The sequence below is a fragment of the Neltuma alba genome, unplaced genomic scaffold, assembly GCF_004799145.2.
Source record: "Neltuma alba isolate B1F8T4 unplaced genomic scaffold, ASM479914v2 tig00012140_pilon, whole genome shotgun sequence".
NCBI lineage: Eukaryota > Viridiplantae > Streptophyta > Magnoliopsida > Fabales > Fabaceae > Neltuma > Neltuma alba.
Window position 1 is genome coordinate 56,600 of NW_021636690.1, and position 15,764 is coordinate 72,363.

Genomic DNA, 15,764 nt, shown 5'->3' on the forward strand with positions numbered 1-15,764 from the left:
GCGGGCTGGCGGGCTGGCCCGCCGGCCCGCCTAACTTTTTTTTTTTAAAAAAATATTATTATTTTGTATAAGTTTGAGCTTAGTTTGTAATGTTAAAATTGGACTTGGAGTTTTAAACTTGAGTAATGAGTTATAATAAAATAATGTGAGGATTAATTTATAATTTGAGAATATATTTTAGAAAAACTAACACATATTTTTTTCTAAATAATTAATTTGACTATTTTTTTATCCAAATTAATTAAGTAGATCTTTTATGTATGTATTACATATGCAATTATATGGATGAGAAGATGTAAATATGAAATTTGGGAGTTAAAATCCTCCAATTATGTTGTATAATATATTAGAAATTATATAAAATTAAAAATTAAAAAAAAAAAAAAAGCGGGCTAGCCCGCGGCGGAGCGGGCTGAAAGTGGTGTGGACTAGAGTAGCCCGCACCTTGACGGATTGGCATTTTGCCAACCCGAGCCCGCCATTTTTGGCGGGTTGGCGGGCTGGGCCCGCAGGCCGAGCCCGTATTACCAACTCTAGTTGGAATAAGGGGCAGGTCAAGCCGTCACGGGGAGACATGAGAGTACATTATAATTTATTAGAGGCATTGCCGCCTTACGTTATTTCTCAGATATAAACACTCTCTCGTGCTGATTGATTGATGTACAAATGTATAAAATAATGCGTAAATCATTATGTTAAAATAGATTAATATTATAATAATCCTAGGCATTGTATACAGTTAGGAGATTCTTGCGTATCTACCATGATTAGCATTAATTGTGTTTCGTCCTCGTACGAGAATTATATCGTTTAATCGCCTGGGAACTCAGATATATTTTATTTTGGAAGAATTACAATTAGTTTTAAAAAAATCTTATAAGTTGTCATTCTCTATTTTACAACTTGTTATTTTATTATAGACTGTTTAGGTTATTATTGAGAATTTTTAATAATTATTTTTAGAAAAATTAGGTTCAAGAGGTTTTCATTCAAATTTTAAAAATTACAGGCTTAATATAACTTTTAATCCATGAAATTTGAAGGACGCAAGGTGGCATATTTTAATGCGGTAATTTTTTCTAAATTTGGCAAGTTTTTCTTTTTTTGGGTCACCATGTCTTGATCCATTAGGATGTATGCGAACTGGATTCATTAACTCAAGTCATTATATCATTCAATGTTGACTGGGTCAGAAATGGTTTTGGTTTATAACTCTATTATGTTGGGCTAGGCTTCGCCCATTAGTGCTACTCTTTCTCGTTACTCGGCTGCGTTACAAACAATATGTAGGACAGATTAATGGGCAATCTTTGAAGGCCTATCCTGGGCTTGGAATTTTGGTTTTAAGCAGGTGGTACTGAAATTAGATGCAAAGAGGATCAAGGGTCTTTGCTCACGAAACCTCACTCAAGAGGAGGATGAGAGTTTAGGAACTGATTGGATTTTACATGGAGCCTGGAATTTTCAACAGTTACGGGACATTGTTGATCAGAGTGTCATTCAGCGCCTCATTAATATCATTCCGCCTATGGACCATGCTGGAAGATGTGATGACCTGGAAAGCTTCTTATGATGGCTTATTCACTATTAAGAGCGCGCATCAATTGATCGAACCACCTTCTGCTGATAAATATGATCCAGTTTTCAGAGTGATATGGAAATGGAAAGGAGCTGAGAGAACTAGAACTTTCCTGTGACAAATTTACAATGACAGGCTCCTTACAAATAAATGCTTGGAGGAGTATGTAGTCTTCTTGTTCACCTATTTGTGCTTATTGTCAAGAAGGAACCGAGGACATGTTGCGTATCTTGCGTGATTGTTCCTACGCAAAGAAAATGTGGTTAATGCATCTCAATCATAGGTATGTGCAATCCTTCTTTTCCCTTCCCTTGAGAGATTGGATTTCTCATTGCCAGATAAAATTAAAAATGGATGGGGTCAGGTCTCGGGTCAGGATAATCAGATCTTTTAGGCTCACGCTATAAGCTACATTAGCTTTGAATGCACAACAGATAAGAGAGGGAGAGGGAGATAGTAGGAAAGCTCAGCTACTAGAATGAGTTGAACTGATAGGTGGAGACCTCTGTTTATAGCTTTGGTCAGGAGTATTTTGGGAAGCCAAAATATCCACTGAGCCCATCAGTTTGAATTTGAATTTGAATATTCAAATATATCTAACTTATGAGATTATGTTTTTTGAATTCAAATCCAGAATCAATCATAATCAATTCTAAATATATCCCTAATATATATTTAATCTCTACAATATAAATTAATTAAATTTATTTTGTAACTGATTGGATTTTATTCAGGATGTTTGACTAAGTCAAACATATCATAATCTTGTTTGGATATTTAATCGGTATATTATCTTAATATCTAGTTAAATAGTCCAGCCCATCAAGGACGAATCCAAACCCAAAATCCAATACTCATAATCTCAAACACAGTATGGGGAGAGTAAGCAATGAAGAGTGGAATCTCTTTTGGGCATAGCCGTCTGGAAATTATGAAATTGGAGGAATAGCGCTTTATTTAATGTAGATTTCATCAAACCGAGTGATCCTTCTTCCTATTTAAGGAATTCTTGGAAGTTTTTTAACCTTGAACAATAGTGGTAGTGATAAAAAATGCTTTCATTGTAGCTGATTCTGCTGAACCCTCTTATTCTTAGATTCCTCCACCGGGACTACATTAAAGTTAATGTGGATGGGGCTATGGATTTGGTTTCTAACAAAGCTGGGTTTGGTGGCCCGTTGCGTGACCATAAAGGACACTGGATAGCAGGATTCTCTCATGAACTATGTACATGTAATGCTCAAGAGCCGGAAGAATGGGCAATTTATAAAGAATTGAAACCAGCCTGGGACATTGGATTTAAACTGGTAATTCTTGAATCAGACACAAAGGTGCTAACAGAACAGCTTAGCAAGGGAAATCAAAGAACAAATGGCAGCCTCCTATGTGTTCAGATTCAGAATTTGTTATGCTTTGGTTGGATTGTCAAGTTGGAGTACATTTCAAGAAAAAGGAACAGCGTTGCAGATGGCTTAGCAAAGACCGGGATTTCAACCTCACAGCTTTTTGATGTTAGCCCAGACAGCTTATGGGCTCTAGTGGAAGGAGAATGTAAGGGATAGAATCCCACTGCCTCTTAATTTTGTTCGGCGTTTAGCCTCTTCCGTAGCCACACCCCCGGGGGGGAATCAGATGCAAATAACTTAATTGATCAGCTGCTCATAAAGGAGAATATTGAGAATTGCAGTCTCATGTTTCAATTGGGAAGTGGAATTAAAGTAGAAAAATTAATTTGGAGGTCCAGTTTTTTCAGTTTGGAATCAGCTCATTGATTTTCCCCCCCTTTTTATTAGATCCTCCATCTTTCTCCTGTCAAGTCCATTAATCCTTGTTGTTAAATAAGACAAGCACCGTTACAACTTTCCATTAAATCTCCTTCCCCACCGTTCTCCTTCACCGATAGTCTGAGTACGAGCTTGTCCATGAAACTCGTGAAAACCTCGAATTCCAGCTGCATCCCACTGGTTCATCTGATATGCTTCCCCACCTCCACTTTCTTCTCCTTTTACTATTTCTCCCTTAAGCGGTTCACTAGACTCACTCCGTGTAAACCACCATATCGAATGAACAAAATCAAAAGCTCTATTTCTGATCTCCTCATCCTCGTTACTTCACTCTTCTTTCCTACATTGCACGTGCTAAATTATTCGTTTTCTTGCTACACTTTTCAACAATTGTTTATTCCATCTCCAAATATTCACACTTCTAATCCTCTCTCTTAAATTGAGCTTTTAGGCTTTTGATTCATTTCTCTAGTGTTTTGTTCGCTACCTTGTCATCTTTCATCAAAGTTTTGAGCAACAAGACCGCAATAAATTTTGAGAATTGGATTTGCAAATCTGCATTCCTTTAAACTGTTTTTTAAATTGAATTCATACTAATTATACAATTTATCTTTACTTCATTTTCAGATTGAGTTTATTTTTCATTAGTTCCTCTATTTTCTGTCCATCCTCTCAGCTTAGATTTGTTTCTACTTAGTTTGGACATTGAATATTCTAGGACCTGATTCAAAACTGAGAAAAACTATAAAGACCTCTAAATTAGTTTTCCCATTAAAGTACTACCTTCAACCTTTAATATAAGAATTAGTTTGATATTTAATTTGGTATTTAATATAAGATTCTCATTAATTTTGCCTCTTATATTTGTTCATTGTTTTCAAAGTATTTCTTATAGTAGTTATATATATTAAAGGTTTTATCAAATGATAGTTTGATTACCAAGATATTTTAGAAAAAATAATTATTATTAATTATAAATAACTAATTTAAATTAGTGTTTATACTTTATACTAAGTACTGAAAGTAGTATATATCAAGAGACTGCAACAGGGCAGCCCACGCTCTTTCAAAGACGGGCATATCTCACTCTTCGCTGTTGGATAATTGTTCGGAAAATTTGAAGACTCTTGTGGATAAAGACTGTACAGGGAATAATCCCAATGGCTTATTATTCGGGCATCACAGGTACCCCTCTTATTGTTGGCCCGATCCCTTTTTAATTTACACAAACTTATCAGCTTATTCTTAGCCCAAAAGAAACAATAAAAATGAAGCACGTATTTTTTAAAAATTTAAGATTCAACTGTCTGAGCAAACAAGAATTTGAATAGAATATAATGAACTTCCGTTAATAAACTCAAACTTATTTACAATATTAGAGTTATGATTGCTAATAGCGTTTGGATTGATTTTGAGATAAATTGATTATTGAGTTTAGCAATTTGAAAGTTAGATTGAGGTTTTACCGGTTTGGACTTTTGAGCAAATATGAAATCCAGGATTACTGTCCTCATGGATTTTTTAGTAATAAACCAGTCATGGATTTCATTGTTTTGTGTTACATTTTCATGAATTTCATTAACTATAATCGTGCAATATATTACCTAAAAAATGTTCTTAACTTGTTGCCACAAAAAAAAAAGTTCTTAAATTCGATCAAGGGTCAACTATGCGTTGGGGAGATAATTTTATAATTTATACGCAAGATTAGTCCAATACAATTCAAATTACTAACACTATCTTAATATAAGATACAGTTGACTAATTTAAAATTACTTTAAAATATTTATATTTATTTTTTCTCCAAACTAATTTATTTCACTTATAAATTAATATATAATCTACGGATATACTCTTCTGGTCCTATTTATAGAATAAAGAGAGAAGATATTTTTTTGTTCTATTTACAAGGCACTGAGAGAAATTTTTTATATGGATGTACAATTTTACTCTTCATTTATTGTGTTTACTTTGTCTACATAAGGTATAATTATATTAAATAGGGATAAAGTTGAAAAGTTGTTGAATTTTAAATAAGAGTTAACGAAATTTAAGATTTTTCTTAGTCTGTATGAAACATTGGAGTGACTTATAAATAGAATCAGAGAAATATATAAATATTTTAAAGAGATCATATAACATATGTTATAATTAAAAAATTTAGTAACTCTTCACAAATTAAACAATTGAGTCTTATATTAAATATTAGGTCTATTACCTTTTACTAGACATGTTATGATTTACACAACATGCGCGATCAAGTTTTGGCTCGATAGGTGGCCAGAGAAGGAAGGAAGAATCGTCAATAAGCTAAGTATTACACTAGACAATATGAATCTAGATGCTATAGTGAAAGAAGTTCATCGGGATGAGGGGAGTAAATGGCACTGGTTTCCGGACATGTTGCAAAAAATGCAAGATATACCACTACCTTGTGATGAGGATGGAGATGATAAATTTGCATGGATTGGAGGTACAGAGGCTAAAAACTACAAGGCACATTCTGGTCTTCTCATGGTTAGCCGTCCAGGATTGACTCTTCGCGGCAAAACGATGTGAGAAGATCCTTGGAGGTGATCTGAGAGGTATTAGATGTGGGATCGCTGAGGAAGACTCGATTGATGCGCTAAGAGATTGTGAAGGGTCAAAAAATATCTGGCAAGCTCTTGGCATTGACCCCACTGATTCGAGCTTTTATGCAGGTTCCTTGAAAGACTGGTTTAGAAGTAATCTGATAAAAAGGGGGGTCTGGTGTGTGAAGTTTGGAGTAGCATGTTAGTGGATCTGGAACCGGAGGATTAGAATGCTCTTTGAACCAGATTTTGATATGCCAGCTAGACCTATTACTGTCATTAATAAATGTGTACGGGAATGCCTCAATTTGAGCTCTGATTTTGATGGTGGTTGTAGTGTAACCCTCTCAATTCTGAACTTTGAGGAGTGGTTTATGGGTTGAAGTTGGCGCAGGATTTGGGATTTTCAAAACTCGTTGTTGAAAGGGACTCCTCTGCTATAATCACAAAACTTCAGGAAGCGTGGAACCTTAGCACATCTCAAGACAGGATTCTGAACTACTGGTTGCGTGATTTTAACAAGAGTTTACAGATTCTTTTTGTACCTACTTAAGAAAAAGGCAATTTTATAACAGATTTTCTAGCTAACTATAGTTTTACTCTTAACAATGAGTTACACATATTTGAAATACCCTGGTAATGTGGTGAATACTTGTCTAAAAGACTTAATGGGTGTTTCTTGCCTGCGCTTTCACTTTAGTTGATGAATAAATAGAAGTTCTTAAGCCGTCTGGTGCCGTTTGTTACCAACAAAAAAAAAAAAAAGATAAATATATAGATGTTGCACACACGGGCGGTTCGTAACAACATTGTCATTATTAGCACCTTCAAGTTCTAGGCTTAGCGAAATAGCAATCAATTTTCCGGCAAAAAAAAAAAAAAAGAACAGAGAAAGAAAAAGCAATCAATTTCGTTATGAAGGACTTTCCCCTTCAGCATTTTTTTTATAAAACTCGATCTTCCCTTTTCTTTTGAAGCTGGTTCACTATGTTATATTAACCAACTAGAATCTGTATTAATAACGTTGTAGGAGTCAGGTATGTTCATTCAAGGTTTTTTTTTTTTTTTTAATTTTTAAAGTGAAGGAAGGCGAAAAAGTAGAGTGAAATATTATCATTGAACCCTTGGGCGAAGCACAGCGAAAATAACTCAAACCAGACATTACATTGCTTCCTGAGCTTTTTCATCAGATGTCTCGGTTTTGGTTTTATTTCGTTCTGCATCCTAAATTCCTGATATTAATACTAGCAAGTAAGCATGTGACGGGTTCAAGTAGACACATTCAGGAAAAACAGGATGAAACGAACTCATAATATATATGGATTTCAATCGGTCTTGACGTCAGGATTTTGGATGGAAGACTGATACAACACGTTCTTGGCTTCGGTGGCGTCCAGAATCTTCTTGCTCAATGCTTCCTTGGCCGAATCCCCACTCATATACATCAACCTCAATCCCCACTCCACCAGTTCTGGGCACAATACCTTCACAACGTACGACATCCTGAACCATCCTGGTACTGTCAAATACCTGTCTCCCCTCGCCACGCTCTTCACTATTGCTTCTGCACACCCACTTGCTGATCCCACCGGCACTGCGCTCACTTCAACCTGCATCACCATTATTAGTATTATGCCTTTCTTTCTCAATCCCTAAATCAATCAAGAAATGTCATATATATGCATATCGCTTACATCTCTTAGATCTTGATCTACCTCCACCCTTCCTTCGCCCATCAAGTACTTCCCCTTGGTTATTTCAGACTCTATGTAGCCTGGGGTTACTATGGTTATGCCTATATCAGACCCAACTTCCACCCTCAATGTCTCGTACATGGAGACTAAAGCGGCTTTGCTTGCCTGAACATAGCACGTATTAGAAATTGCAGAGGATGAACTTATGGGCAGAAAGCATTATGTGACATGGCTTACACTATACACGTTTCTTCTGGGTGCTGGCATCCAAGAATCCACAGATGACATTACTACGATTTTGCCTCGGCTGGTTTTTAGATGCGGTAAAGCAAAACGAGTCGTGTACACTGAACCCCAGAAGTTTGTCTCCTGCGAGGACATAGACAAGACAGAACATTGAAGAACAGAGAAGAGAAAACAGAGTAAAATATGTGTAAAAGATCCTCATACCATAATGGGCCTCAAGTTGGTGATATCAGTTTCTTCTTGGAACAATTTAGAAGTGGCAACAGCCGCATTATTAACCAAGTGATCCACTGCATGAAACATTCTCAGCAAACAGGTACAATTTTGCGATTAATATTCTCTACTAACTTCGCATCAAAGCAAGATGGAGAGAGAGAGAGAGAGACAGAGTGTTACATTTTCCAAAATGATTTACAGTTTCGTCGATCATTCTGGCACAATCCTCGACCTTGGAAACATCTGCGTGTATTATAATAACATCCGGAGATCCAAAATCTCGAGCTCTATCCGCAACTTCCCTAAGTGCATTCTCCCTCCGAGCAGAGAGTGCTAAACGAGCACCTTTTTTGCCATACTCGTATGCCAAATGCTGCAAATTGAACAGGAGCTGATGGCAATGGACACAGCACGATTATTCTAGCAAACAGGGAAAAAAAAATGGGCATGGGATAAATTACCTCGCCGATGCCGGAGGAAGCACCAGTTATGAGGACAACTTTGCCGGCGAGATTCTCAGCGAAGATGGAGTTCAAGGTGCAAAGAAAGAACTTGAGAGTCCAATAGGCGGGTAAGAAGAGGGCAAGAGAAAAGAAGGTGAACGGAGGAGCAACGAGGTTGAGGAAACCGTGAATGAGATCCATGAATTAGCAACAGAAGAAACAGGAACGAAAATGATCTGATTAATGATACGAAAGAATGAAAGAAATCTGGGGTTTATAGGTGACCAAAGGAGGGACGAATGCGAGGCAAGGTGGCACCAATGCATGCCATGTAAACGACACGTAGCTCAGAGATAGCGAACGCGTCGGTGCCTATTGTCCGGTGACGTTTCGATTTGTACTGTAACGAGTTCCTTCCTCCCTGCATCGGGCCCCCTCACTCACGGAGATTATCAGACCCGTAAACGACACTGTTCCCAGAGTCGTTTGTGGTTCCATTCATTAGGATAAGGGAGATGATTCGAAAGCTCGCTAGACTCCTCGAAAATCTAGAAACACCCCCCCCCCCCCGGCGGGGGGAATCAAAAGATGTTTGTGCTCAAAATCCAAAAGTTGGCTAAAGTAACTTTGTTTCGCTGCTTTTGTAAATGGAATCTGCTCGACGACAAAGTTGCTCACACCCATAAATCAGAAATTAATTATATATTCCCCCCGAGCTTAATAGAAAAACTAACTAACTAATTTACATAAATTAAAATTTTTTATTAAATTAGTTATTATAATAAATATGTATTGTTTTCTTTAAAATATTCTTAATAATTATATGTATTTGTTAAAATTATCATGCAATAAAAAGATTATTTTTAAGATCATATACTCAAAACTAAATTAAAAGTCAAATCACTAGTGTTACACTAGTTCTTCAGAACGACAAGTGCTGAATTGAGGAAGACTTTGATCATAGCTTATTAATTAATTACACCATTAGGCAATTTACAGGGCTCGGTACCTTTCCATCAGTAACTGTATTAACCACCATATCGCTACACTTTTAAAATTCTCAATTATACCCCACTGAGAAGCCGTCACGTTTTAGATGGCTGAGTTCAAGCCTCCTCTGCCGGAGGACTCTTGCGATGAATTCGTCAGCCCTTTTGCTGAGTTCGTCAGAAGCAGAGACCACATTTTGTTCTCCACTTTCTTCTTCCCTTTTCATCTTCGTCACCTTCTCTGCAACATTTTTCTCTTGTTTCTTTGATCTCCGGAACTGGACAGTTCGAATTTGAGGCCACTGAGTTTTGCTGCTATTGACGTGTTCCTCATACAAGTACACAGGAGTGGTTGAAGAAGAAGAAGAATGCGGAGAGAAGATTCTGGAGTCTACAACTATGGCCAAAATGATGAGGTTGCCTATGATAAACAAAATCTTTGAGCTCAGTAAGACAGAGGCAAAACCGGGAATTAAGGCGAAGAAGACGAACTTCACAAGTGAAGGGAGGCAGGAAGTGATGCAATAGAAGACACTGCAAGTTAAAACTGTCAAGAAATAGAAATACAGATGGTCGAGAATCTTCTTCGTTTGAATAAGATCCATTGAGATGAAGAGTTATCTGACTGTACGCCGGCAAAAACGAAGCTTAAAGTAACTATATAGATTAAGGCAGGGGTTGATTGGTAAAATCAGTCGCATGTTAGTTTATAGTTGCTTGTGAGGGATTAACGACTTTAGATAAAGCAATGGGACACGGTGACGTGGCTTTTTGTAGGCAATATTCCTTTTTGATATCAAAAACTATTCACCCCCTTATCTCTGATTCAGTTCAGAGTGGCTTTTCATCTCTTCATTTTTGTCCGGTGTGAAACATGATGTATAATTAATTTCAGCTAAATGCGTTTGTTTTTTATTAGCTTCGTAGAAGACATTATCATGATCTTTAAGGGTGGCTGCTAAATCCAATGGCTTCTTCTGTGATTGAGAATCCACATCAAAGTGATCAACTTGGGGATCATTTGGGTGACAATGGATGTTATCCTTTTTATCATATGCAATTCTTTTAGTACAGAAACTTTGTCGACAAATGAAAATAATTTGGACGGATCTCATCTAAGAAAGCACGCTTTTACGAGGATTTGTAAAGCTCTGTCTTTTCACTATGGCAAAAGTGGGTGGGATTTTGTTTCAAGATCTTTAGCGTTTGCTTTATTAATCTTGTGGAAGAAGGCTTATCATTACGGAAAAAGCAAATATGGAGTAGAAAATAGAAATGATACATTCCTAGTGTGGGAATAAGCAATTGTGTATTGAATCTACTCATTATTAGAAATTCCTTACAAGCAATATGAATATTTTAAAGAAAAAAATTATAAATTTAGAAAATAAATTGAATTGAGATTTTATATTTAAAATCAAATCTAAGCCCTTAACTATTTCTTATATTAACTAGCAAAGTTACTACTTCTTTATGCATCATCATACTTATTTGGATCAGAATAATATTTTATTTTTATATAATTTTTAATCCTGGATATTGTCCCTCGCTGCATCCTCTCTACTCTCTAGTCTCTAGCATTGTTCTTTGCTTATTGTTAGGACTTAGGATGCAGATCATTCTTGCATCAACGTAAGCGTACTGGGCCCGCTGCCCACTAGCGGGAAAATTATAAGATTACAAAAAAAAAACTTTTCGCACTTATAATTTTATGATTCGGTCCATATATCTCAATTGTTAATTTGTTAACAAGAGAGTCAATTGACTAATTTCAAAAAATTTAGAAAGTTACTAAATTATTTTAAAATATATATTTTCTGTTTTTATTTAAACTGATTTGCCTTACTTACAAATTGTTTTATAATCTAATAATTTATATAAATATTTTATAGAGATCATGTAACATGTATTATAATTAAATAGTTTAGTAACTTTCTTGATTTTCTTAAATTAGTCAACTGAATCTTATATTAAGTAACAGAGATAGTAATTAGATTTTTATGGGGCCAAACATCAAATATATACTTATGGTACTTCATACATTACCAATAAAACTTAGTTCAAAATGCAGTATTCTTTTACAAATTACTTTTCAATTCAACACTAGCCCCATGATCTGTGACAATCGTTCTTCCAAAAATCTATTCAGATTAAATTAAATAATTTATTTGAAAGATTAACCATAATATAAAAAAAAATCTTAAAATTATAAAATCACTGTTATGATTAAAAGGAATAAACTTATATCGAGAACAATATCAATCATTAACTTGAGCCTTAGATATCTAAAATCCGGAAATACTATTCAACTATTAACCCAAACAAAACATAGGCTTTCAAACATATAAACTGATAAATCATTTTAAAATAAGTTATGGAGTTTATTAATCGAAAAGTTAAAACTTTCAAAAGATAGTCACATGCAAAGTCTTAGAGGCCCATTGCCTTCTAACGATCCTCCCATCAAAATAGTAGCAATTAAAGTATTAATTTACAATATCAGAGTAGATGAGCCTTATGTGGCAATATGTAATAAATCAACACATAAAACAAAAGAATGAAAGGTATACAAGCATAATAGCATATTAAGCCTTCAAAGCCTTTCCTGATGGACCACCACCTGAACTATCACCTAAAGATAGTAGAAACCACGAGGTGAGACACAAGCCTCAATAGCCACTTAGCCAGCTTTCCAACTTATTATGCATACTAACATGTGCTCGTAGAGTGTCAAGTGGGACAGTTATTAGTTCTCAAGAAATATAGATATATCAATAGGAATATAAAACACATATACTAAGATAATTTTAATTATACAAAGCCTCACTATGGGGGCTAACATACAAGCCACATAAGTTTATCCCTCACTTTGGGGGATGAATAAGAAGCCACAAGGGCATATCCCTCACTGTGGGGATGAAAGAAGCTAATCAATATGCACCAATGGTAGCCTTACCACGTGATATAACAGGACTCAATTCAAAATCCAAATAATAACCAATCATTCACAATATAACAAGAAATATCTCAATTTTTTCTTAATATAATCAATAAAATATAAATCATATATTTTCCCAAACGGCACAATCATAATTCTAAAAGTCCCACAAGACAATTTTCATAGTTCAAAAAGGTATAACATATTTCCTTAAGTTTCAGATAGCACATCATTATTTGAAAATATCAAAATACTCACAAACAGCATATTAGCACATATAATAAGTGGAAAGTGATTATATCTCGCCAAAGTAATAAAAAAGATTACCATAAGGTCAATCCCGTGCTCAACTCATAATTAATTTATGCAATTAATATGACCACTTATTAATATAAGTTAGTTAATTAATTAATTAAATTATATATTTTAGTTAAATTTCTAATTTAATTTATTTTTATTTTATATTATAAAATTCTTAATTTATAAGTTAAGTTCCAAACTTCAAAAAAAAATCTCTAATAATATATCTTCAGCATTTTCAACATTTTAAACCGATTAAAATCTCAATAATATGTCAAAAAATCCAAATAAATTATTTAACTTAATTTTAATCAGTAAAAATGTGATAAATATCGTATATACAGATTTTTTAACTAAATAAATTAATTTAAATATTAAAAATCAATAAATAGACAAATCTACACTAATTAAAATTAACTATCAATTTATCTATAAATTTCTATGGTCAACTATTATCAAAACTCAATACTTACCCCATACACAAGTCTCAAAATTTTTTCTAATCATTATAATAATACTGCCATTAGGAAGCTTAAAATATATAGAAAAAAATCATAGAGAAAATTTGATAAAAAAAAGTAATTTTATGTACCTAAATTATCTTCAAAACTTGTCATCTCCCTCACAATGATAGTTGATCTGTTCCTTATTCTCTCTCCCGCATTCTTTCTCTCTTGTGCCTCATGGGAAATCGAATTGTGGAGGGTATTTTTTAATACCCCACACATTTATTAGGAGGAGCTTCCCTTTAATAAATTCTTTCCAAATTTTTCACCAAACTTTCGATGGAAAGTTACCTCTTTTTTATATAATAATATAATATTATTTATTTTTAATTATTTTTATTATTAATATTATTTGTATTTTTTACATAAATCCTTAAATAGATTTAGGATATTACGTGATCAAATTACGTGACGTTTTTAAAAACATATGTATAATGTTCACTTTGAATTTTGAATGTTTTGGAACTGGATTGATACCAGCTAATATACAAAGACCAAATTACAAATCAGAAAAAACAATATGCCAGTGCAAGGCATATGTCGTAGTAAATCCTCACGCATACCATTCATAGAATTAAGTCAGTCACATCAGCTTCCTGTAAATTAATAATATACAGTTCTGGTAAAAAAAAAAATAATATACAGATATATAAGTCCGAAAAAGAATATAAAATCACAGGACCATCCCATCATAACTCCACCTCGTGCCTTTGCCTCTTAACAAATTATTATTTATTTGAAAAGAGAAAAATCATTAATTCACATGTAGGTCACAGGGGATAGTGGGCTAAGTAAATGCCGTCAGGTCCATACATAAACAAGTGAGCCGGGCTTGTATATTGGGTTTGGATGTAACACATGGGTAATTTCATTTTATGTATTAGTACAGAATATGATACAGAACAGCACTTTAGGAAGAAACATCCAAAAACAGGTATGTGGTGGGAAAGTGAAAGCAAGACGACGAGACTCGCAATTTCCGCCTTCGTCTTCATTAATCCTTCAATACACGTCATGATCACCCTGCATCCCACGCGCAAACACCACATTTATTATCAGTGAATATTATACAAACAATTACAATATCATTAATTAAAAATGGATCTAGATCCTGCACAGTAGAGATGGAAATTGAAATGATCATGGAAGATATCGAACTGACTTTCTTGGGGAGGATGAAATCCACGAACTTTTTTTCCCTTTTACGTTAGTAGGCGACTTCTGTTTCTTCTGTGTCGCTATGGACGAAGAAGAAGAAGAAGCCTGCTGGTGCTGATGATGGCTCTGCGTCACGTATCTCCTGATTTGCTGCCTCACGAATCTCTCGTACAGGAAGGCCGCGCCGTTGAACTGCGGGCACCAGCCACGCCACCGCCACCAACTTCACATCGTACCATATCGGAATCCTTCATGTTCACCGTCGTACTCATCAAAATCAAAATCACCCAAAATACTAAAGAGCGATGTACATAATTGTTATCTGTATGCATACATACACACACACATACATATATATATATATAAGGCTTGTGTTGGTGACTCACCACTCTAGAATTGATTGCAGAAGCATTTCTGTGAGGGTGAGGAAGGAGTATAAGATCCAGTAAGATAGCCACTGCTGATCGTCCAGCTTCGACGGCGACTCTATGGCCACCACGGACGCATACCTGTCATCATCATGGAATTACACGCATCATTCCTCCGCCATGGCCACCTTATCAAAACCCAAAATAACACAGCAACACAAAAAAAAAAAGTATAGGTCTACTCACAAGGGGTACAACAAAGTCCACCACCGGCCTGCAAAAGCAATAACACCATCCATATATTCGTCACTTGCTACGCATATATATATTGGATCTAGAAAAGAACAAGTTAAACAAGACCTGCCGGAATAGTACGTACCCGGCGAGCGAATGAAGGTGGGTGACCAAGGTCCACAATTTGCCCATGTTCTTAGGCAGAGACAGAGAAATCTGATTGGATTATTGGGGCAGCAAAGAGAAGAGGTTAGAGATTGAGGGGATTGCTTGGATCGCGGGGAAGAGGAAAGACCGGATTCTGCCTTGACGTCTGGGATATTAGTAGATTCCTTTTTACTGAGGAGGTTCTGTGGCCACGTGTAGGCGTTTCACGTCAGGATGAGGGTCGGTGACACGTAGTGAAATGAGACTGATGGATGGTTTCTATGGTTGCGGATGATCCAAATTCCAAAGACAAGGACTTCAACTTACTCCCTATTTTGCACTTGGTGAGTGACCGCATCCGCATGTTCACTATTTTAATTAGGCATTGAATCGAAGGGGAGGACACAGACGACGTGTGGCACAAGTCTTGCTTTTTAATTATTGTGATAAGTTATACTCTTCTTATCCTATTTATAGAGCAGAGAAAAAAAAAAACATTTTTTGGTCCTATTGATAGGGTATTAAAGAAATTTTTTTTTTATAGATATACATTTTTTACCTATGTTATTATTGTGTTAACTTTATTTAC

The 15,764-nt window shown here is 35.3% G+C and overlaps 1 protein-coding gene and 1 pseudogene across 1 annotated transcript; both read right to left on the reverse strand.

The window, feature by feature from the left end:
• Positions 1-7,034: 7,034 nt before the first annotated feature.
• LOC114723452 (11-beta-hydroxysteroid dehydrogenase 1B-like) lies at positions 7,035-8,953 on the reverse strand. Its single transcript, XM_028909632.1, has 6 exons — positions 8,554-8,953; positions 8,273-8,465; positions 8,081-8,166; positions 7,868-7,999; positions 7,631-7,795; positions 7,035-7,546 (listed from the first exon to the last, which is right to left on the reverse strand). Exons 1-6 carry the CDS (start codon positions 8,734-8,736, stop codon positions 7,262-7,264), a joined length of 1,044 nt encoding a protein of 347 aa, XP_028765465.1. The 5' UTR covers positions 8,737-8,953; the 3' UTR covers positions 7,035-7,261.
• Positions 8,954-14,254: 5,301 nt separating this feature from the next.
• Positions 14,255-15,256, reverse strand: LOC114723455 (HVA22-like protein e; annotated as a pseudogene).
• Between the last annotated feature and the right edge of the window lie 508 nt (positions 15,257-15,764).